This window comes from Schistocerca piceifrons, chromosome X (assembly GCF_021461385.2).
Source record: "Schistocerca piceifrons isolate TAMUIC-IGC-003096 chromosome X, iqSchPice1.1, whole genome shotgun sequence".
NCBI lineage: Eukaryota > Metazoa > Arthropoda > Insecta > Orthoptera > Acrididae > Schistocerca > Schistocerca piceifrons.
In genome coordinates, this window is record NC_060149.1 from 51,214,958 (window position 1) to 51,240,913 (window position 25,956).

The window sequence follows — 25,956 nt, forward strand, 5'->3', positions numbered from 1 at the left end:
TCGAGGGCTCACTGATGTAGTTTTCTAAAGACTTTGTTTTTCCTACCAGTTCGTCTTTTTCTTTGCAAAGAATGTTTATAATGTTTTCTTTTCTCGCTAATCCATTCTCACCATTAATACCACAGTTTAAAGTTAATAGTTCTGACGCTACGCTGTATGCAGGTCTCACGTCTGGTGCTCCACTTCCAACACCCTTATTTCTCGACCTTCTTGTTACAGGACTGGTTCAAATGGCTCTGAGCACTATGGGACTTAACATCTGAGGTCAACAGCCCCCTAGAAGTTAGAACTACTTAAACATAACTAATCTAAGAACATCGCACACATTCACGTCCGGGGCAGGATTCGAACCTGCGACCATAGCTGTCGCGAGGTTCCAGACTGAAGCGCCTAGAACCACTCGGCCACTCCGGCCGGCTGTTACAGGACTCATAGTTTTTAGTTTTTACACATCCACTATAAACACGAAGCCTTGTACAATTCTGTTGGAGCACTTTTTGCATCGAATACCCTTAGACTCGTTATTTTTCTAAGTTCAAGTTACAGAACGTCTATTTCTAGGCGCCATCTTGCGGTGAGCGGGCTGGGGAGGGGGAATACTCGGACCTTCGTTAGCAGTCCTCAGTGGAGTACTTCGTCGAATGCTTTCCCGAAACCTAGCGATTTCTTGTTTACGCATTACCACGGAGGCAGATAGCGGTAGTGCGAAATGTTCAGGAAGAGAACGTTTATGTCGGGACTTATGAGCTAGACGCGTCTTTAATTCTCAGCAAGCTGTGGATGTTTTGTTTTTTTATACGTCGTTATAGCCGCCGTACAGGGTTACGAAGTCGTCTGAGGACAACTTGAGAAATTCTTCAGGGTGATCATTCTTGTCTCTGAGAGGGAGGCCCATGCTTGACAAAACTCGTGAATTTCTAAGCTAATGTTTCATTAACACGATTCTGCGTCCATGGCTATCAGCTGGAATGGAAAGTTTCCGCAAGCGACCAGGAGTGTTTGCTGGCCATACAGCATTCGTATATCTCCGTTTAGACGCTTCCCCAAACGATCAGAATTGTCAGCAAGTTGGTGATGTTTGTGGTCGTTTTGAGCAACAGTTGCTTAGAGACTTCTCATGATTTACGAACATAACTGGCTTACTATCTTACGGTGATCTCGTAATTTTGTAACTGTATTGTAGGAGCCTTAATTCACACATTGCCAGAGTGTACGATTAATCAATTTCGCCAAAGATGTTAGATTTTCTATATCTTTGCAGAGATTCGTGGAATGCTTAGTTTTGACAAACGACTTTGATCCAATAGAAGTGGTGGAAGTTGCGGAGGTTGGGAAGAGTGTTTGTTGTGTAAATTTCTGTGTTTTTGTTATTACATCGGTAAATTGTTTATTGTTTGAAGTCAAAAAAGTGTTGCCAAGATGCCTGTGTTTCATACGAAAACGATAGAGAGCATTTTGGAACCTGTTGCTCAGCAGGTAATGTATTCCTCATCTTAATCATTACTCAGTCATTTTCAATACGTTTTTTGGTCGAAGTTTAAAATTGCTTGTACGTAATGTATCAAATTTTGAACTGTCAAATAACTTGTCCTTTATAACAGACCCTTTGCTTAGTGTTGACAAATGGGCGTGTCGTTTAGTAAACGATGGAGGTCACGTGACTTTACGTCATAAAGTACTGTGTTTCAACCCATATTTAGACATGAGGGAAGCTCATTCATTAATTCATAAGTTCTGGATCTCGTTTCCCAATAATGGGCGTTACCAAGCCAAGTTCACAGTTGACATGTAAAACACGAAACGCTTGGAATCCTTGTCTTAAATTGTTTAAAGTTCTTCGCGAACTTTTAAACACCGTCCCCATTTTAGAGTCTCGTATTTTTCGTGGAATTTTTCTAGATAATAGGAAACAAAGGCACGTGAAATGTTACTCTTGACGCATCTTATACGTCATATATAAATATACGCAAGCCTTGTAGATCATGTCCCTGTGTTCTGTGTGAGAACGGATCTATCGATTCCTTTAAGATGAACATCGCCCCATATCATAACAAGTGGTTGATGAGAAATTTCCCATAATTGCTGTTAGTGTGTAGAGATTTTACAAGCTCCATGAGATATTCAAAATTACGTGGACACCCGTGTATACCTGAATGAACACAGTTTGGTTCACCAGATTCCGTATAAATATGCGAATGGATTATTATTATTGTCATAATCAGTATCTCTGTTAATTAAAATAGGTAACATTATTCCAAACCAGGACCGCACTAATGCTTGAATGTAGGTATCTACAATGGGATATCAAACGTGTGTAATATGTGAAAACTCATTGCTAGTAACAACAGCATCTCTAACCCATTGCTGTGTATGAGTGTGTGTTTCCCGAGTAGATATTTGCTGCCAATATTGTACTGAAATAAATGCAGAATTAGTTCAGCTGCAATATTTTGTGCAAATTATCCAATGTTTAAACAATTTATTACAGTTGTGATGCCAAGCAACACAGTACACAACAATTGTACAAACACAGTATCTGGTGGAAAAAAACTGTTGGAGCCCACCATGCAGTGAAATATGATCAAATAAACACATGGCGTAATAGACACTACTGCCATTACTTGATTGTTAGACATTTTAAGTATTTTCTGATAATATTTGGTGAATGGAATCAGCACCAGTAATTCTGCCTCACCTTCTTGCAACATCTATTAATCAGTTAGTTTAAATTGCAGAAATTTCCATGTCACATTCACCACAACACTCAAAACATCCTGACAGAATCTTGCTATTTATGCAGCTATGTACTAACACCTTTCATCCTCCCAGCTGAAACTGAAAGTGAAGGCTGTGTATATTCCAAAAATACTAAAAATAGATACAAGGATTATTTCACAGAGAAGTTGATGAGGCTGTGATTGCCATCTTCCCTTACTCTCTAATCTAGCCTGAGGTCTACATTAGTTGGGAAGGAGACAATTTGGTTGAGTTGAAGAGGTCAATGAATGTGAATGAGACATATAGGATGTTGTTATGTGCTGGAACATAGCCTAATGTCTAGTTCCACATCATATATAACATGTTTTGTTATAAAAAAAATACAACTGGAAGGTAAATTAAGAGGACAGTCTGTATTACATAATAGACATTTCTCAGGTGACTTCTGTGGTGTGATTGTGTGAGTTTATCGAGAAATGTAAGAGAGAGAGGTGAACTTTCATCGAGAGTTTCCACTACTGACCAGAATTGAATAAGACTTCATGTGTTTTCACATAGTTAGTTACAAGTCCAACAAATCTCATTTTTGATAAGCGTTATGACGTGCAGCATTTCGACAGAACCAACATAGAACACACCTATAAAAATGTTTATATCGCCACATGCTGGCCATTTACAGGCTTTTTTCTGCAGAAATGACAATTATTTATAATCAAGCACTCTTCTGTGCTAAATAAAGAGTTGTTAAGGAGAAACATCTTTAATTGACATTTAAAAAGACTTCTGCTGTCAATCGAGTATTTTATTTCCATGGGTAGTTTGTAAGAGTCTTTGTACATTTTACCAAAGTGAGGAGTTATCCTTGAATATTATTGCACAAGATTTCAGTGAACGAAAATATGCAAAACTTGTTGAATTGCTGACTTCTGTATCCCCATAGCCAATAATTATTCCTATGACAGAAACAGCCAAACCTGTATGATTTAGCAAGTCTACCGTAGTTTTTTTTTAAGTTTCCATCAATATGCACATCGAAGAATACTGAATTTCTTATCCTGCTCATTATTTGATATTGTTATCCTATGTTAACAGGAGGTGGGATGTTTGTGATAATAGAAAACTGGATGAGCTACTAGAATGAAATTTTCACTCTACATTGGAGTGTGCGCTGATATGAAACTTCCTGGCAGATTAAAACTGTGTGCCGGACCGAGACTCGAACTTGGAACCTTTGCCTTTCATGGGCAAATGCTCTACCAACTGAGCTACCCAAGCACGACTCACGCCCCGTCCTCACAGCTTCAATTCCGCCAGTACCTCATCTCCTACCTTCCAAACTTCACAAAAGCTCTCCTACAAAATTTGGATGGTAGGAGATGAGGTACTGGCGGAACTGAAGCTGTGAGGACGGGGCGTGAGTTGTGCTGGGGTAGCTCAGTTGGTAGAGCACTTGCCCGCGAAAGGAAAAGGTCCCGAGTTCGAGTCTCGGTCTGGGTGAGCTATGTTTTCTCAAAGTTTATAGCTATCCTATTTGTGCAATAGCAGTCAGTAACATTCACAAAAACATCATGTACTATCTTTTGTAATCAGCTTAAAAATAATGCTTGCATCATCTGCAAATCATTCTAACTCTGCCTCATGATTCAGATAAAATACTACAGCATTAACATCAAGCAAGAAAGGAGTTGGTGAATGATTGAACCCTGTGTGACTCCCATCGTAATTACGGGGTGGGGGGGGGGGGGGGGATGAACTTACCAATACCAGATGTAGGCATTGATCTCTAATTTAATGATGGTGCAGCGTGTGAGACATTACTTTGTGCATAGCCCTAAGTCTAGGTTACATTTGAAGTCAACAGTTTGGTTGAGAGTTGGCATGACCAACGAATGTGAATACAAAATTTTATGCGTGCTCACATACTGAGTTGTAGCATAGCCCAAGGTACAGCTTAGGTTGAAAGGTGACAGAGAGGTGAATTGTTGAACACTCCCATTACTTCTTAATTTCTCCCAAAGCAGATGATCAGGCATCCCTCTTTGTACTACTGAAACAAACTGAGGTAACTTCCAGCATTCTGTTTCTAAATAAGAACTAAACCAGGCATGTGGTGAATCACATAGGCCTAGTCTATAAAAAATTAACTTTCTTAATAGGATCTTGCAATCCACACAGTAGCAGAAGATCACAGCTGGTGATATTTTATTATTTAAAGACTTTATTAATTGCTCAGTAAATTTATAAATAGCTGTCTGAGTAGTGTATTCATTTTGAAATCAAACTGTAATTGGCTAAGTATCTCATTACTACATTTGTGAGAAACCACCCTGTATTGCATTACCTTCTCAAAAATTTTGGAAAAGTACTAAGAACATGGCATACTATAGGGCCAAAATGGGATTGCAAAATTTGTGATTCACCTCATCTGCTTTGACCCTTGGTGTCATCAAGATGGGGGATGCCTCTGTTTCAGGCATATACAATATGGCGACCATGGTGTTTCTCATTACACCCATGAACCAACAATGACACATAAAATACATAACTCCAGCAATAACGTAATGAGACTACGACGACACAACACCGTTCCAAAACAAATGTTAAAAAGTCATCTTAGCTTATCTGAAGTCAGAACTTCAATAAGAGACCCAGTAGATTTCAATGAAATGTCACACACAGTGACACCTACCATAGTGACTTCACATTTAGAAAACTGCAAAATCATCAAGAAGTTCACAAACAGGAATGTAGCTTGGTGCAACAGCAACCTGGAATTGCAAAGGAGGCAGGTAAGAAGACTATTCAGTATTGCAAGAAGAATCGAGAAGCCCTTTGCCAAAGGGAAGCAAGTGAAACCATCATCCTGGAAGGTATTTTTTGAGGAAGTGGAACATAACAGCTACTTGCCCCAGACTTCACAAAATATAAGAGGAAGGGAGATGGTGATCTCACAAGTACAGCAAATGAAGTGCTGAATGTGCTTCTCAAGACTAACTCTCCTCTGTGCACTCTGTTAGACAACATGCATCAAGATTCAGACCCTGAATTTACAGGTAACCAAATGGAGGACTGGGAATCTACTAAGAATGTATTGGTAAAAAAGATCTAGTGGGCAGTGGGAATGTTTCATCTGTACTAGTCACCAGGCCCAGATTGAATCTTTCCAGCTCTACTGCAGCAATCAGGAGAGAGCTTAATTAAACTCATAAGTAGGCTGTTTAGAATTAGCCTAACAGAAGGAATCATTCCTAAAGTTTGGAGGACAGTGAGGGATGTTTTCATTCTGAAGCCATGGAGAACTGATCATACTAAGGCCAAGGATATGGGACAGAACAGTCTTTCCTCCTTTGTTTTAAGGACACTAGAAAATCTGGTTAATGAGCATGTTAGGGAAAGGAAACTAACTAAGGTTCCTCTACATGTAAACCAACAAGGGTATCAAACAGGCAAAACATGTGAAACAGCACTTCACCAGTTGGGGAAGTGGAAAAGCACCATGGTTTCAGGAAATTGCTCTTTATACCAGGGAGCTTGTAGCAGTACAACCTTTGAATTCATGGTTAGAGCTGCAAAAGAGCATAACAATTGGACAACTGTATACAGGTGGATCTATTTCATCATGAATAGACTAAAGGTAGAAGCCACCATTATAAATGAAGAAATGGTGATCAGCACCACAGAAGGCTGTCCACAAGGAGGGGTTTTGTCTCACTACTTTGGAACCTAGTGGTGAAAGAACTCAATGAGTAGCTAAATACTAGAGGCTGCTTTTGCCAAGGATACAAAGACAGCTTGTCATAGTAAATGTTGGCAAATTTGCTAATACTGCTAGAACTGTGGCACAATGTACATTGAACATTGTGCAAAACTGGTGCAGGAAACAGGATCTAAGGCTCAATACTAAGAAAATGGTTGTAGTATCATTTAAAGGGAAGCATATCCACCACATTCTGGATTCGTAAGCTTCTTGATGAAATAGAGATTGTAGTGAGTTTCTAGGGGTAACCCTGGATGTGAAACAAACATAGACCGCTCACATAAGGAATATATTTTCCAAGGTGAAAGGTGTCCTTAAGAGCACTAGAAGATCCTGTGGGGAAAAACCTGGGGCCTAAACCTTAGGAGTATGTACTGTATGCACACCACTGTAACAAGATCTATGATAATTTGTAGGGGTACAGTATGGTGGAACAAAGTAGAATAGAAGGTGGTTGCCAAAAGCTTGGCAAGGTGCAGAGACTAGCCTGCTTAGCTGTAACAGGTAGAATTGGCAGTACTGCCATTGCTGGGATAGAGACCATCTGGTCATGCCTTCATTACACCTGTGGGTTAAAATGGAGGCAGTAGCAGGAGCATATAGGCTAAAAACTAAAAATAATTGAGTACCATTAGGATATCCACTATCCCACACCAAAATAGGTAATGTGGTAACTGTAGGAATGGTCATGGAAATGTCAGCTGACTATAAAATAACTTCCAGCTGCTTTAATAAACCTTCCAGTGTAACAATTGAAAGTAGGGAGCAGTGCATGAATGAATCATGACACTGTGAGGAGACATAGTCTGCTTTATTGATGGGCTGAAAACAGACGGTGGTGCTGGGATACATAGAGTACAATCTAGGTTAGAGAGCACAATCTGGGGTTGAAAGCAGATGAGGAGGTACAAGGGTTGCACCATAGGTTAGAGAGCACAATCTGTCTATGGAAGCAGGCTACACTGTTCAAGGCAGAAATATCAGCTGTCGTGGTGTACGTGGAGGAGAATTTGTGTAAGCCCCCCCCCCCCCCCCCCCTCCCCAGGGGCTCACCGCTCATTGGCGGGTTTGTGCTTGGCTACCACGGGTCCTCATACTTTGCAGCATCTTTTCACTTCCATACTGCATGTCTGCCCTTGGGGAACATGTCAGGGATGCTTTTGGGAATGTTCCGCAATGTCTGTAGCTGACATACGAACAGTCCCACCCCTGTTTTTTGTTCCTTTTTCCCATCTTCATTCACCTTCTCCTATTCTTCCTCTGCTTTGGTGCTTAAAGCTCCTCTTTTTTCTTCTTCTTCTGTTTGCACTCCTGAAACCCCCCACCCCCTCCTCCCACATCTGTTGCATAACAGGTGACTGAGTAACATGTAATTCCCAACCCTGGGCCGACAGGTAGGGTTCAAGTGTACCCCTGGTACAGGCAAGCCGCAGGGAGGGGTGATTGCCCGAGCTGCTACCTTCACAAACTGCCGATTGGTCCCTCTTTGTCAGGTGTTCGGAAGGTGTGACCTGAGGTGTGAACAATCACCTAAGGCAGGTGCATCCCCTTGTGAAGGGGCCCCCAGTTGGAAGGAGCATGCTCTCAAGAGATGCTGGCAATCATGGGGGATTTCCTCGCAATGAGCCAGTCATTATTTTTGCAGTCCACGTCTACCAAATGTAAATGCAATGAAGCTCCCAATTCAAAGACCCTCCCAGCTGCACCTTAGTTCCTCATGGTTTTACATACTGAAGACAGTCAGTCCTTCGCAACAGTAAATCTGTTAATTATGCAGAAAGGTGTTGATGCAGTTGCCAGCACTGTGAAATCCTGCTGTCGTTTATGGAATGGCACTTTGCTTTTGGAGACCACTACTGGTTCTCAGGCACAACACCTTCTTGCTGCTATGCTCCACCATGGCTATCCTGTTTGTGTCGAAGTCCATAGAACTCTGAATTGTTCCTGTGGTGTTATTTACACTAGGATGCTCGACGCTCTGACAGAGGCCAAAATCCAAACATATCTCTCTAATCAGGCTGTCATTGCAGTCCATCAGGTGTCGAAGAAGGTAGAGGCCTCCTTAGTGCCCACATGCACTCTTTTTCTCACCTTTGATGATTGGTGCTTCCATCCAAGATGAAAGCAGGCTATGAAGTTATCATTGTCCAACCATACATTCCCAACCCGATGCGTTGCTACCAGTGTCGTCGTTTCAACCACACTCAAATGTCTTGTTGACACAAGGCCAGATGTGTAACTTGTGGTAGGGATGTGCACGAGGACGATTGTCCACCTCCTCCTCCCTGCTGTATCAACTGCAATTGCGACCATACTGCCTCCTCTCAAGATTGACCGATGTATCTCAGCAGGCTGTCCAGGAGATCCAGATAAAGGAAAAAGTACCTTACCTGGTCGCTCGCAAGTTATCGGCTAGTCGTAAACCCTGCGTTCTACCGTCTGGCACTCACAGTACTGTTCTTGCTACATCTTGCTCCATGAAGGACATGGCCATGCAGACATGCAATCAGATTCTTGCCTCATGGGGCGATGTCACCAGCTACACAACTAGCAGGGTGGAAGGGACAGAAGGACTACCCCTGAGAAGACTTCGTAAGTCCCTCCAGTCAACCAACACCTGAGTCGTCTTCTGCTAACCAGAAAGGCAGAAGAAGTCTAACAAAGGCGAACGGTCTTCTCCTTTGCCGACTCGAAAATCCTCTTCGACAGTCGCATCATGATACCCTTGCCCGGCCGGCCTCTCTGTCGCCGGTGTGCTCCACCAGCCATTTTTATGCGTTGGACTCTGCAGGCTGTCAGCAGAAGAAAGCCTTCACTTCTGTGGACCTCACGGAGCAGGATCCTCCTTTTTCTGTGCCCTGTAGCATCATATTTTCGCAGGCTGGCACTCAGCAGCCGTGAAGGTGACACCCCTTCATTTTTTCCTTATCATGATTCTCCTCCAATGGAACGTTCGCAGCCTTCTATCCAACCAAGAGGATTTTTGACTGCCTTTAGAATTGCAGTGTCCACTTTTATGCTGCCTTCAGGACACAGAATTGCATTCTCATGACCGCTTTGAGCTTTCACATTTCTCCTCTTCCTTTTTGACCCCCCCTCCAACTCCTACACCAACCCAGAAGTCGGCATTCCATCTCATGGTCATGGGGGAGCCGTGCTGCTCATATGGGATGACGTATGATGGTCATTTGCCTTTTCCCCACTTGACCTTTTCCCTTAGTACCATTTACATCCCTCCATCATTCGATGTCATCAGGCAGACTTCCTCCAGGTTATGGGGCAGCTACCTCACCCATTTCTGCTGCTCGGTGACTTGAATGCACACCATCCACTTTGGAGTTCTCCCAGAACCTATCCGAGAGGTACCCTCTTGGCTAACCTTAATCAACTTAACCTCTTCTGCTTTAACACAGGGCACTCACTTTCCTTTCAGACTCGTAGCACATATATTCCCATTTGGACCTATCCTTCTGCACTGCCTAGCTTGCCCATCGTCTTGAGTGGTCCGTTCTGACACCTACTCAAGTGAACATTTCCTGTGTGCTATCCGTTTGCTGACTCCTACCCTACCTGCGTGCACACCCAGATAGCAGCATACTAAGGCTGACTGGAAGCCTCACTCCTCCCTGGCAACCTTTGACAAACAAGATTTCCCCAGTTGTGATGACCAGGTGGAATAACTTACAAACATTATCCTTACTGCTGCAGAACATTCTATTCCTTGCACTTCTTCTTTACCATATTGTGTCCCGGTCCCTTTATGGACTGAGGCATGCCATGACACAATGCACACACAGAAACGTGCTCTCCGAGTTTTTAACCTTCATCCTACGATGGCAAATTGCTTTTATTGTAAACAGATGCATGCAAAGGGTCATCACGTTTTTCTGGACAGCAAAAAAGCTAGCTGAATTCCATTCACTATTTCTTTTAACAGTTCCACTCCATCTTCTGTTGTGTGGACCAACCTCCGACCGCTCTCTGGGACCAAGATCCATTCCCCAATTTCTGGCCTGACAGTAACAGACAATGTCATTGTGGATACTATTGCTATCTCCAACAACTTGGGCTGCCATTTTATGGAAATTTCGAGCTCCTCCATCGGAAACAAGAGGCGGCGGCTCGGGTAATACCCTTCTCTTCTCAAAATTGTGAGTGTTACAATGCCGCCTTTACTATGAGGGAGCTAGATCATGCTCTCACTTCATCCAGATCATCCACCCCAGGGCCAGACATTTTTAAAATTCAGATGTTGCAGCACCTTTCTTTTTCAATCAAGCACTTTCTGCTTAATACATACAACTTCATCTGGGCAGAGGGGACATTTTCCAGACGCTGGGGTGGAGCACTAACAACTGCACAGTGTGGATTTTGAGCATGCTGTTCTGCGGTTGACCATCTTGTAACTTTGCCCACTCCTGTCGTGAATGGTTTTCTTTGGAAATCCCAGAATGGGGGGTGTTTTTCAATTTTCAGAAAGCCCACAACACCAGCTGTAGGACTGGTATCCTCCGTACACTCTACACGTGTGACTTCCGTGTCTGCCTGCCCATTTCATTGAGGAATTTTTAAAGACTGAGTTTTCAAGATATATGTGGGTTCTGCCCTGTCGGACACCTTTATACAGCAAAATGGTGTGTCTCAGGGTTCTGTCCTATGGGTTGTCCTCTTTGTTATCGCCATTAACCCTACAATTGCCTGTCTCCTGCTGAGCTTCTCCGGCTCCCTTTTTGCTGACAATTTTGCCATCTATTGCAGTTCTCCATGGAACTGTCTCATTGAGTGGCATCTTCAGTGATGTCTCGATTGTCTTTACCCATGGAACATCAACAATGGCTTACATTTTTTCCACAGACGAAACCGTTTGTGTGAATTTCTGGTGGCAGAATTGGTTTCTCCCACCATCTTTACATCTTGAAACTACAAAATTCCTGGGGCTCCTATCTTGAACCTACAAAATTCCTGGGGCTCCTGCTCGATAGGAAACTCTCTTGGTCCTCCCATGTGTCTTACCTGGCAGCCTGCTGTATGCAGTCCCACAGTGTCCTGTGTGTCTTCAATGGTACTTACTGGGGTGCAGATCGGACCACCCTCCTCTGTTTGTATTGGTCCCTTGTCCGTTCCCAACTAGACTGTGGGTGCTTTGTTTATGCATCTGCACATCCGTCCCTCTTATGCTGTCTCAATACTATCCACCATCGTGGCATCAGTTTAGCCACTGCCACCTTTTACACTAGCTCAGTTGAGAGTCTGTATGCAGAAGCTGCCAAACTAGCACTGTGAATTTCTCCTTAGCAGATATGCGTGCCGTTTGTCTGCTATGCGTGGCCACCCATCCTATGCCACCTCCTTCAATGACTCCTTTGATCGCCAGTATGGGCGTGTCCCTCTTCTCTGTTACCTCGTGGAGTTCACTTTCGGCTCTTGCTTCGGCAGATTAACTGCACACTCCCTACAACTGTCCCAGTGGGTGTGAACCCTTCACCACCTAGGAATTGTGCAGCGGTCCTTGTTCACCTTGGCCTTCATTTGCTTGCTAACGACACTATTCCAGCCTCGCTTTGTAACCTTCGGTTTCACGATCTTCGCACGGAACTTCGTGATAGTACATTTGTGCACACTAATGGCTCTTGGACTGACCATGGTGTTGGGTGTGCCTTCATCATTGGCGCCAACATTTTTTACTATCAGCTTTCGGCGCACAGCTCAGTATTTACGGCAGATGTCTTCGCCCTGTATCAGGCCACAGAGTACATCTGGCGACACAGGCTTTTCAATTGTGTCATCTGCTCGCATTCTCTCAGCGTCCTTCAAAGCATCTGTGCGCTGTACACCGTCCACTGTCTGTCCCATAGTGCAACAGGTCCAAGAAAACTGTCACTTGCTCACTCTTGATGGGGCCAACGTGATGTTTATGTGAGTTCCTGGTCATGTTGGTCTGACAGAAAACGAGGCTGCTGGTGCTGCTGCCAAGGCTGCAGTCCTCGTACCTCAGCCCACTAGTTCTTATGTTCCCTCTGATGATCTATGTGTTGCCGTCTTTCAGGAGATCATGTCACTTTGGCATCACCACTGGTCCTCCCTTCATGGGATAAGCTACGGGTTACTAAGCCTCTCCCAGCGGCTCGGACGACCTCCTATCGGCTCTCTGGCCGTGAGAATGTGATTTAAAGTAGGTCGCATATTGGGCACTGCCGTTTTAGCCATCTCCATTTGTTAAGTGGTTCTCCCCCACCACTTTGTGCACATTGCGCCCAACTCTTAACTATCTGCCATTTCGTGATGGGGGGAACACCACCACTATTGGTACCAGAAGCTTGACTTGACCTATATAGCTCAATCGAAGACAGAGCTACCAGGAACTCACAAATTCCAAAACCTGGTACCTTAAATTTGCCTTGACCTATATGGGGGAGGGGTTATTTTCACTTGGGAAAAATAAATATCTCAAAGATGGCTCAGAATATGAAAAAAATGTTCTAGGTGAAAAGTTAATACTAGTGAAGAGGACATCTGTCTATGCTACTACTGGCCACCACCTATCACTCTGTTTGACCAGGGTCAACTCTGAATTTTGACCTGGGAAGCCCCATTTTTTATTCCATATTCAGATTTTATACCAAAAAATACATACAGATTATTCAAACCATTGTTTTTCATATGTGATATATGGCGCTGTGATTGACAGTTATCAAGTGTGCCTCCTTCTGCACTTAAGAACTGACACATTTATACTAAATGTAAACCTTGGTGTTCTGACAGTTGATATTTGTGTTCAAAATTTACTTTAGTGTGCAAATTTGATTGCACATTACAATACACTTAGCCGTTTCAATGTCTGGTTAGAAACTATGTTTAGCGTTGATCCTGATAATGACAATATGGATGTAATAGTATTCTGTTCCCATCGGGATTCTTGATTTCGGTGAGTCCCCTTGCCTGTCACCATTTGGGTGTGAGATTTTGCAGAGTTCCCTTGCATGCAGCATATTGTGTTGTTAACATATCATTGGTGTTATCAGTCTGCTACTTGGTTTCTGTGTGCATGAGACGGGTGCGAGAGATAGGTGTGCACTGTATTGGTATTCTTTTTGCTGCGAGGTGTGTATTGAGTTTATTAAGTATAGTGGGTCTTTGGGGGGGGGGGGGGGGGCAGTTGTAAAAGTTGATGAATTGCGGTTTGGGAAGGGGTATTCATCCTGTGGGAATATAGGTGTGGGGTGCTGTTGTTTCCAGGGGTGGGTGTTCTGATGTTGCTTTTATGGTGGTTAGAGGTGGGGTTTTAGTTGGGTTAATAGAAGAGTATGCCTGCAGAGGGTCAACTAGTTTCTGATTGCTTTTCTTCATATAGGGATTTGGGTAGCAGGGGGTTTTGTCATTTAATGGTAAAGGATTGTGCACAGTTGGAGATTATTCAATAGCCTAGCTTGCTCAAACCAGAAACCTCTCCTAAAGGAACTCCAAACATTATTGTGACAACACCTCTGCATATACAGGTCTCTGGTTCAGTAATCAGGATCTCTGGTTAATTTCGTTTACTCGCCACACTGGCGACGCTTAACTCACTTGGCAATTAGACCCATACAATTGTAAAATTTTATGATGGTAGCCATATAGTCCCCCAATTGAAGCCATTGAACTAACAGCCCCAAAACCAAAAACAAGTGAGATTAAAATACTCACAAATATACCAACAACTATCTAAAAAAAAATGGTATCATCTTTATTTAAAATTCTTTGCCCAACATGAAAATCTAAAATGAAACCAAAGACTCCACATCACTATCTCAAAGTCATCATAAAGTAGCGTGGAGGGTTTAATCACCTCTGACTCATGAAGTCCTTACTTACTACTGACACACGCATCCTGTGTCCATAAAAACATGTACTTTCTACCCTTCACTATTCCCACTATATTACATCTGCGTCTGCATCCATATTAGTTGCACTGAAATTTATGGGGAACTCCACACAGTGGGCCTGGGACTCCCTTTTGCATTTAACAACCAGCTTATTCATCCCCCATTTCTCCTTACCATTCCTACAGTAATGGTGGGTAGTGTACAGTCACACCACATCTACCACAACTGCAGTTGACAACATAGCCTCTGCATATGTCCCATCCACCCACAGCTATACTCTTTCACATTGGAAAAGAATACTCCTGTCTTTTCCCCACATTCCTGTTGCTTCATAAATTTCTTCAACTCCATGGCTAACCTGACCACAAAGTATAAATCCTTCGGGGTACCGGTTCCCACATTTCGTGACATATCAGGTGGCAAGCCCATTAAAATGCACTCAGTGCCCTGTGTTTCTCTTCATGAAGTATTACTCTGTTCGCCTCACCACTGTCCCATAATTCATATGGAAGCACATTCACTTTTGTATTCTGTCCCCAAAAATTTTCTATCGACTCATTATGGTTCTTTGAGAGCCTATCCAAATGTTTTGTACGAAAAACCTTGCACTGTTTTGTTTCTTGTACCTTCATAGTAGGCCGCCTTTCAATTCATCAAATATCTTCACACCTATTAGTCCCTCTGTACGTCTGACGTAAGTCTTGACTTCCCCTGCTATCTGTCCTTTTGTCATGTGTAATAACTGATCATGCAACCACACACAGTAGTAACTGCCAACTGCAGCTCATCCAAAAATGACCTCCTACGACTACGTCTGCCAACCATTGTGAAGCGCATGGCAGGAGGTATGTCCCATTGTACTAATTCTTTTCAGTTCACATATGGAACACGGGAAGAATGATTGTTTAAATGCCTCTCTGATGCTTGTAATTAATTGTCCTCCCAGTCCCTTTGTGACCGATTTGTAGGGGGTTTTAGCATATTCCTAGAGGCTTCATTTAAAGCCGGTTATTGAAACTTTGTAAATTGGCTTTCTCAGGATAGTGAACACCTATCTTGGTTTAATTTCTTCAGCATTTCTATGAAACTCTTATGTGGATCAAAAAAACTTATGAACAATTGTGCTGGGCTTTGTGTGTGGTATGGTTCCCACACACTGGAGCAGTATCTAGAATGGGTCACTCAAATGCTTTGTAAGCAGTCTCCTTCATAGCCTGATTGCATTTCCCCAGTGTTTACCAATAAAATGAAGTCTACCATCTGCTTCATTCAGGACTGAACCCACATGATGATTCCACTTCATATCCCTGCAAGAGTTTTAAATCCAAATATTTGTATGAGTTGGTCAATTCCAACTGTGAATCATTGTTATTATATCCATATGATGCTACATTGTTTTTGTTTTGTGGCATGCACAATTTTACATTTATGAACATTTAAAGCAAGTTGCCCGATCTTCAATACCACTTTTGAACTCTTATCAATATCTCACTGAATATTTAGGCAGTGTCTTTCAGACTGTACTTCATTATAGGTAACCACACCTATGAAAAAATTCTGAGGTAACTATTAATATTGTCCACGAGGTTCTTAATATACAATGTGAACAGCAAGAGTACCAACATACTTCCCTGGGGGCACACTTGATGTTACTTCTACATCTGTTGATGACTCTCCATCCATGATAACATGCTGTGTCCTTCCTACCAAAAAATTCTCAATCCAGTCACAAATTTCGCTTAATATTTGTACTTTTGCCAATAACTGTAAATGTGGTACAGAGTCAGATGCTTTTTGGAAGTCAATAAATACTGCATCGGACTAACTGCCTTGGTCCAAAGATTTCAGTATGTTGTATAAGGAAAGTGTGAGATGGATTTCGCATGATTAGTGTTTTTTGGAACCCACATTGGTTTGCCATGGATGACTTCATTCTATTAGAGATACCTGATTACATTTTTGCACTCAAAATATATTCCAAGATTCTACAACAAATCAATGTCAAGGAAATTTAACAGTAGTTTTGTTTAGTACTATACTATCCATGTAAAAGGTTGTGACCTGTGCCTTCTTCCAACTACTGGAGAGGGTTTTTTTATTCGAGGTATCTATGGTAGATTATAGTTAGAAAGAGGGGCTAACTCAGCTAATTCAGTATAGAAAATGATAGGAGTTTCATTGGGTCCTGAAAGCCTTTGTTCAGTTTTAATGATTTCAGCTGTCCTCAACATTGTGACAATAACTCTTTTAGGGGCCTATCTTTTTAGCACTACGAGTATTAAATTCTGGCAATTTTTGTAAGTTGTTCTTTGTAAAGAAGCCTTTGAAAATGGACTTAAGCATTTCAACTTTTGCTTTGCCTGCCCCCTATTTCAGTTCCCGTTTCATTTGCATGTGACTGGTCACTAACTTTGTGCCACTAACAGCCTTTACATAGGATCGGAATTTCTCAGGGAATTTGAAAGATCATTTGGACAGTATTGTGCTATGGTAGGCTTCAATGCATTTCTCTCTTCACAACGAAAAGAGTTTCATTTAGCATTATGAAAAGGATAGATTGCTACTCACTGTAAAGATGAAATGTTGAGTTGCAGGCAGGGCATAAAGAAAAGAGCACTAGACATTAAGCTTTAGGCCAAAGCCTTCTACAGAAAAGAAAGGGAAAAATAAATATGCGCATTCTCTCTCTCTTCTCCCCTTCTCCCCCCCCCTCTCTCTCTCTCTCTCTCTCTCTCTCTCTCTCCTCTCTCTCTCCCTCTCCCCCCCTCTCCCCTCCCCCCTCCCTCCTCCTCTCCTCTCCCTCTCCCCACTCTCCCCCCCCCTCCCCCACCACCTTCCACTCTCCCCCACCCCCCCACCCCCTTCCACTCTCCCCCCTCCCCCCTCCCCCCTCCCCCCACCCCCTTCCACTCTCCCCCACCCCCACCCCTTCCACTCTCCCCCCTCCCCCCTTCCACTCTCCCCCCTCCCCCCCCTCCCCTTCCCCCTTCCCACTCTAGCCACTGTAGCCATATTGCCTACTATTGCACTGAACAAAAGAGGCAGTTTGGAGTGGGGCAGAGAGGGGGGGAATGAAAGCAGAGTACAGGTTGGGGGGAGAGAGGAGGACCACTGTCAGGGAGTACAGGGACTAGAAGGTGGCAGGACAAGGCTGCCAACGGACTGGCCGGAGGGCTGGAGGGGTGGGGGGGGAGGGAGCAGAAAAGACTAGTGGATGCATTGGTAGGGACAGAGCAAAATGAAGGTGAGGGGGACGTGAATTGGGAGGAGGAAGTTACAGGACAGAGAGTGCAAAAACTGTTAGGTGGAAGGAAGTGGGGACAGTAGGTTATCATTGGTTGAGGCTGGGATAATTTCAGTAGTGGAGAATGTTTTGTAAGGATAACTCTCATCTGCTGTAGTTCAGAAAAGTTGATGGTGGAGGGGAGGATCCAGACAGCCGGGGTTGTAAATCGGCCATTAAAAACAAGCATTTTCTGTTCAACTGCATGTTGTGCACTGGGTGCTCAATTTTGTTCTTGTCAACAGTCTGGCAGTGACCATTCATTCTGGTGGACACCTGGTTGCTACATAAAAAGCTGTGCAGTGTTTGCAGCACAGTTGGTATATGACAAGGCTCCTTTCACAGGTGGCCCAGCTGCTGATGGGGTAGGATAAACCTGTGACAGGATTGGAATAGTAAGTGATGGTTGGATGGATTGAGCAGGTCTTGCACCTGGGTCTTCCGCAGGGATCTGATCACTGTGGCAAGGGGTTGTGTTTGGGGATGGCATAGGGAAGGACTGGGAGGTGGACCACCACTTTAAAAAGGGGTGGGAAGGATCTCGGATAGGATATCCCTTATTTCAGGGCATGGTGAGAGATAATCAAAGCCCTGACAAAAGGGTGTGTGGTTCAGTTGTTATAGTACGTGGTGATAGTGGGTGATGAAAGGGGTGATCCTCTTGTAACTGGTTCTGAAGGATGGTGGGAGGATTGGGGGTGTTTGGGATACAGAACAGGAAATCTGTTTGTAGACTAGGTCTAGGGAGTAGTGCATACCTATGAAGGCCTTTGTGAGACTTTCAGCATACTGGCCAAGGGAGTTCTTGTCAGTGCAGATACACCATCTTCAGGTTGCCAGGCTGTGTGGTAAGCAATTTTTAGGTGTGGAAGGGATTGGAAGCTGTCAAACTGCAGGCACTGTTGGTGGTTGGTGGGTTTAATGTGAACAGAGTTGTGGATGAAGCCATGAGAGATGAGCTGGTTAATGTTCAGGGAAGTAGTACGCTGTGTTATGGAGGACCAGCTGAAGTGCGTGTGAAGGAAAGTGTTGAGGTGGTGAAGGAATGAGGATAGTGTGTGTTGGCCCTGAGGCCAGATAATGAAGATATTATGAATGTACCTGAACCAGACCAGGGTTTTTGGCTTTGTGGGAGGCTAGGAAGGTTTCCTCTAGGTGGCCTATAAACAGGTTGGCATAAGAGGGTGCCACATGGCTGTGCCGCAGATTCCCTTCGTAGCAGAAGCACTTGTGCATTAGGATAAAGTTAATAAGATGTATGAGAGATGAAGTAATAGGTTTGGAGTCTTAAAGGTATTTGGAGAGAGAGTGTTAAATAGCGACAGGACCATGGGCCTGAGGGATGTTTGTGTACAGGGAGGTTGCGTCAACAGTGACAAGTAGGGATCCAAGAGGTAAAGGGCTGGGGATGGTAGAGAGTTGGTGAAGGGAGTTGTTGGTGTCTTTGATGTGGAAGGCTAGATTTTTGAGCAATTTCTAGGATGTGTTGGTCAATAAGGGCCACCCCCTCAAAACTCCCCGCCAACACTCCACCAAATCCAGAGCTGTAACAATCCCAGAACACTGGTGTCAACCTTTGCACCAAAATCTTCAGCTCCATAGAAGTTTCAATCTTATCCAAAAGTCTCAGTTTCAGCCCTACACCTAAAATTAACAATGTTGGACTGGCCTACGACCTACTATCCTTCTTCAAACCTCTGCAATGGAAACTTTTCTTTGCCACTAATCACTCCAACAAAAGCCAGCCTAATCCCAACACTGGAGCCTGCATGTCCCACTTCATACCACCATCCAACCCGGATTGTTGATCATGCCGCCATCCCCCCCCCTCCCCCCAGTCATCTTCCAGGAAATCCTCACCTCCAGCTTGGCCTCTCCACCCTTGCCCAAGTTCCTTCCTAATATCAGACTTACAAAAGAAGAAAGGACAGTCATACGTAGCCTCAGAACAGATCCTGACTTAATTATCTACCTGGAGACAAAGGTTCCAATACTATCTCTATGGATCACAGTGACTACTTGACAGAAAGCATTTTCCAATTGTGACTCAATCTCTAAACTCTGCCAGTGTGATCACATCCCAGAAATCCAAAATAACCTCCAATTACTGCTTAAAGCCTTAGGCCCTTTGCAGAATCTTGCCCCTGAATCCATTTCCTTCCTCAACCCCATGACATCCTGCACATCCACCTTCTACATGCTCCCCAAAAGCCCCAACACCAACAACCCCATTGTTGCTGAAAGAATTTCGGCATTTATTGACCAACATCTTGAACCAATTGCCCAAACTCTAGCCTCCCATGTGAAAGATACCAACCAATTCCTTCACTGACTCTCCACCATGCCCACCCCTATACCACCTGTATCCCTGTTCATTATTGTTGACGCCATTTCCCTATACACCAACATACCTCATGCCTGTGTTCTTGCCGCAGTTGAACACTGCCCTTCCCAGTGTCCTTCAGTCTCCAAACCCACCACCTGATTCCTCAAACACCTTACTAAATTTATCTTAACACACAACTACTTCTCCTTTGAAGGGAAGGTATACAGACAAACCCGCTGCACAGCCATATGCACCTGCATGGTACCCTCCTATGCCAACCTGTTTATAGGCCATCTAGTGGAAACCTTCCTAGCCTCCCGCAACCCCAAATCCCTGGTCTAGTTCAGGGTCATTGATGATACCTTCATGATATGGCCTGAGGGCCAATACACCTATCCTCATTCCTTCACACCCTCAACACTTTTTCTTCCATCTGCTTCACCAGTTTGTCCTCAATCTAGCATGCCACCTTTCGTGATGTTGACCCCTTCCTCTCGATGGCTCCATTCTCACCTCTGTCCACATTAAACCCACCAACCCTCAACAAGGCCTGTATTTTGACAGCTGCCATCTCTTCCACACCAAAAAATCCCTCTCACATACGGACAGGCCAGCCAGAAATGGCGTATCTGCAGTGACAAGAAGTCCCTTGGCAAGTATGCTGAAGGTCTTAGAAAGGCCTTCACAGGTTCACAAAATAGATTTCCCTTGCCATATCCCCACACACCCACAACCCTCCCACCACCCTCAATAACCAGCCACTCATGCCCTGAAACAAGGGACATTCTAACCAAGATCCTTTCCAGCCCTCCTAAAGTGGTGTTTCGTCATCCACCCAACCTCCACATCATCCTTATGCCACTGCGAATCGCAGCTCCACACCATATGGGTCATATCCCTGTGGAGGATCCAGTTACAAGTTCTGCCCAATCCACCCACCCACCACTTCCCATTTCAGTTCTCTCACAGGCTTATCCTACCCCATCAGAGGCAGGGCCACCTATGAAAGCAACCATGTCATATACCAACTTTGCTGCAATCATTTCACAGCTTTTTATATTGCTATGGTGAGCAACCAATTGTCCACCAGGATGAGTGGCTACTGCTGAACTGTGGCCAAGAGCAAAGTAGACCACCCTATGGCACAACATGCAGCAGAACATAACACACTTGATTTTAATGGCACCTTCAAAACCCAGTCCATCAGTATCTTCCCTTCAACCACTAACTTCCCTGAACAGCACAAATGGAATCTACCCTTACAATACATTCTCCACTCTCGAAATTATCCCGGCCTCAACCTACGATAACCTACTGTCCCAACGCCCCACACCCTCCATACAACAGTTTCCGCTCCCTCTGTCCTATAAGCTCCTCCTGATTCATGTCACTTCTTTCTCATTGTGCTTGCTCTCTGCCAATGCACCCACCAGTCTTTTCTGCTCACAGGCCTCCTTTCCTCCCTCATAGCCTCCTGATGCTTCTCCTGGCAGCCTTGTCCTGCCTCTGTCTGGTCTCTGTATGCTCCATCAGACAGCACCCCCCCCCCCCCCAACCTTACTGTGCTTTCTGTCCCCATTCCCTGACCCACTGTCAGTTGCTGCTTTCATTCAATGCAACAGTTTCAGTCTGGCTATAGCAGCCTGAGATAGCAGTCATGTGTGAATGAGGTGTATCTGCTTGTGTGAATGTGAGTGTGGTTTTATTTCCTTTTCTGGAGGAGAATTTGGCAGAAAGCCTAGTGTGTAACAGCCTTTTCTTTGACCTATCTGCAACCCAACGTGTCATATTTACAGTGAGTAAGAGTCTGTCTGTTTTTTAACTGGTGATTGTCCAATCTGGACTTTCCATTGTTTACATTCAGTGTCTCTCTGGCTATATGCATTGTTTTACACTTGTTATGCAGTAGTCTCTGTCCTTTAGAAGTTTCTTTACGGTGACTGTATACTATTCAGAGTACCTCCCATTATAAACTGTTCTGCTGGGTAAATATCTATGCAGTACATCATCAACTATTCTTTTAAACTTGAGCATAGTTGCTCTACATGCTCCTGTCCTGTGCTGAATGTTTCAAGTTAAGATACGACTGTACTGCTTTTCTATTTAGTATACTGAATGTATATATCTCTTTGCTTGTTTTAATTCTCCTTTGTACGTCAGTAGTCATTGTTGCCACAACCACATCATGGTCACTGATACCAGTTTCTATGTGGGCATCCTGAAAGAGGTCATGTCTGTTTGTTACCATTAGATCTAATATATTTCCATCATGAATGGTGTTCCCAAATGTCTGTTCTAGGTAATTTTCAGAGAAGGGATTTAGTAATGTTTCACTGGATATCTTGTCATGCCCACCACTAACAAAACTGTAATTTTCCCAACTGATTTTTGGATGATTAAAGTCTCCTTCAATGATTACAGTATGTTTGGGGAACTTGTGTACAAGTAAACTGAGGTTTTTTCTAAAGTTTTTGGTTATATTATGAGTTTAGTTTGGTGGACAATAGGATCCAGTTACCAGTTTATGCCCTCCCCTAATACAAAGTCGTGCCCAAACAATCTCGCATGCAGCTGCAATCTCTAATTGTGTTGGATTTGAGTTTCTTCTCTACTAGGGCAAATACACCACCTCCATTTCTCACTTGACTATCGTTTCGACATACACTTAAATTTTCGTTAGTAGTTTCACTGCTATCAATTCCAACTTTCAACCAGCTTTCTGTGCCAAGTGTTATGTGAGCTTCACTGTTTTTCAGGAATGCTTCAAACTCTGGCATTCTGCTGCAAATGCTTCGGCAGTTAACTATTAGAATTTTAATATTCTTCCCTGTGGGAGTTTTGGGATATCCTTCAGCTGTCATTATTTGGACTGGATGGAGAGTAGCCTAATCTTAAAAAACCCTTGTGTGCACCCCACACACAGTCAGCTACTTGGGTAGCAGCCCAATGTGTACTGCTCACCTGACCCATTTAGTTGGACCCTGTGGTTCTCAACCCTACAAGACGAGTCCAGGAAGTCACAGCCTAGCTTGTCACAGAATCTTTGAAGTCTCTGTTCCAAGCCTTCCACTTGAGTTAGAACCAGGGGGCTACGATCTGTTCTGGGGACAGTGCTACTAATTGTAAATATCGTTAACCTCTGTGATCGAGGTTGGTATTCTCTACCAGTTGCTAGAATGCTACACATGTGACCTCAGAGCCTAGATGACAGTCATTATTATTTCCATCATGAATCACAATCTGCAGTTGGCTGCACCCTGTTCCCTCAATGGCTGTTGGAAAAGCTTCTTCAACATGTTGAATGTCACCCCCAGGCAAAAACACACTTAGAGCACCTAATGTTCCTTCATCTCCCTTTCTGCCATTTCCCTAGGTGGTACCATTATTCTCCATATGTTTGAACTGCCTACAATTAATAGACCCTACCCTTTAGCATTTGCCTCTTCTTGAGGCAGCAGGTTTCACCAAAAGAGGTCAAGTGAATCCCACTGGCTCAGTTTCACTGAAAGACAGCACCTTGAACTTGTTAGATTAGGGTATCACTATAACACCCTGTGAGCCCTCCCTGGTTCCTGTCTCTCCTGTATATGATGCCTAGATGTACCATTGACACACCTCTCGCAGTAAAGTGAACGAGTAGTGACAGACCCACACTTCCTACAAAGGATATAGCATCAACAGGAAAGGATAGCGACTATAATCAACCTCAAAAAGTTTTAGAAAACTAGTAATTTTTACCACAGGTTTTTCTATTGCCTTATCAGAAGGCTCATTTTGTGTATTTGCTTTAATTTTTATAGAGAATTAATTTGTTTTTACCTCAACAGGTATCAGGCTTAGTTTAAAGTCATTTGTTCACTGTCTCGTAAGACACTGCACCAGCCACAACGCAGCTCCACTGTCAGTGATCTTCTCGAATATTCGCTAAAAAACTTGAAAATAGAGTTAATTTATGATAAATGTAGATAGTATTACTCCGTGTGAAAGGGAAAACTAGATGTAACACAATATGTTCGTTACAATATGTACTACAGTAACTAAATCACAAACACTGATTTACTGTGAACTGATTTATGTGCAGGTCAATGGTAACCTCCAAAAATTCTGAGAAATGTACATTTATTTGCATTGATGTACACTGACATTTGGGGTGATCGATTCTTTGGCAATAACTGTGAATCACAGACACTGATTTGCTATGAAATAAGTTATCAACAACACTTGTAACTTACAAAAACATTACGCTGCCACTTGACTTTCTGGAGAAGGGCATGATCAAAGTACCTGTGGCTGGATCTAATAAAGGAGTAGGTTGCTGAGCCAACTCCAGCTCTTCATCTGCAGCTGCTAGCCTATTACACAAGTCGGTATTACATCCTCTCCATTGTGCCATTTCATTAATCAATGCTTGGTCTGCCTCCCGACTAATGACACCCTGTATTTGAGAATCAGCCATTGTGGAACCTTAATACTGTAACTGCAGGGAATTTTCTAATTTTTCTGTACAAAATCATGGGGCATTTTTATTCAATAATTAAAATAGTTGTACAAATAGAATTAAAGGATCGTAACAGGAAAACAACACCTTGATTTAGAGTTGATATTTAATTGACAGTTAATGTAAATAATGCGGGAAATGCAAAAATTGCATTCAACATTATAAAAGCAGAATAAACTTATTCATAATTGTTCCAAATGTTGTACATATTAAAGCAAGATTCCATAAACAAGATTGGGAATAAGATTACAAAATTGCTGGCTTGAGAAGGCATGTGTATATGTATGTGAGTGAGGCTGGAGAACATGTAAAACCCAGCACCCAATGTTTCAGACAGGAAAATCGCAACCTCTGATGTTCCAGAGCAACAGAAAAATATTTTGTTGGAAAATAGCCTACTCTGTTCCAGAGCAACAGAAAATTATTCAACGCAAAAATCACAATTTCCGACATGGAATCAGAGCAGAAATTGCCTCTGATGCAGTAACAGCAAGGTGCGCAAAATTATCTGGAAAGAGCAGAATGGACATGTTCACGTTGTCCACGACTGGAGGGTTAATCTCCAATTCACTGTAAGGAACACAGAATTCACTCACATTCAGGCCTTATGATTCTCACACACTTAACTCTTATATCTTATCATCCATATTAATTATGTGCACTGAGTAGCTACATGCCTGTATCGGTGATAGTTAACACAAACGACTGGTACTGCTACTGCTACTAACTCCATGAAATGCCCTGGAAATTTACATTAACCACATCTCACAGGTTGTTAATAATGCTCCTTTGTATTACCAAGGAACTGCAAAAGATTAGCCAGTTCCCCTGGCTGCACCAACGTAACCCTTCAATCCCCGTGCATCACTCATTTAGACTCCATGTGCTGTACATATGAAACAGGGAAAACATCCACAAAAATGAATAGTGTGCTCACTTACTCCACTGTTTAACAAAACTGTGCAATGTGATTGTGAAGCCGTGCTGCATGGAAGCTGTGCCTGGTGAGGTCCGCTGATATCAAAATACTGCTATAGGAACCCATGGTGAGCGGGCCTGCTATGGTGTAGAGGTGGTGGTTCTGGCAAGGTGTGGTGCGTGGCTAGGAAAACCCCACTGCAAAATATAATATATTTTACGTAGTTTTGAGCTACAATGTTGAAGTGCTGCAATGCTCCTGGATACGCCCTCTCTAGGTGTGTGGTCCACATGTTGTGCCGTTGACATCGGAAGGTCACGGCAGCAGGATGAACATTTGATGTCTGCATCCTGCTTTGCTGACACTGTTTACCCCACTCGGCAAGCACGTGCTTGAGTTAGCACTATGTGGCCCATAATGAGCATTGCCCACGATGCGAACATCCACTGACTTCTCGTAGGTATCTATCACTCCCAGGTTAGAAGCTGGCCCTGGTGTGTAAGGATAGCAGCAGTACCACCCTGACTGTGAACCACTGCCCTGCTAGGCAGGAGGTTGCTGCCGTTGTGGTGCCTGGCAATGGATCATCTGTT

General features: G+C 43.5%; 1 protein-coding gene across 1 annotated transcript in view; it reads left to right on the top strand.

The window, feature by feature from the left end:
• The first annotated feature begins 1,333 nt into the window (after nucleotides 1-1,333).
• Nucleotides 1,334-25,956, top strand: part of LOC124721847 (vinculin) — a 302,703-nt gene continuing 278,080 nt past the window's right edge. Inside the window, exon 1 of the mRNA XM_047246978.1 lies at nucleotides 1,334-1,476. Within this exon, the coding sequence (XP_047102934.1) occupies nucleotides 1,420-1,476 (57 nt within the window). The 5' untranslated portion in view covers nucleotides 1,334-1,419. The remainder of the gene's footprint in view (nucleotides 1,477-25,956) is intronic.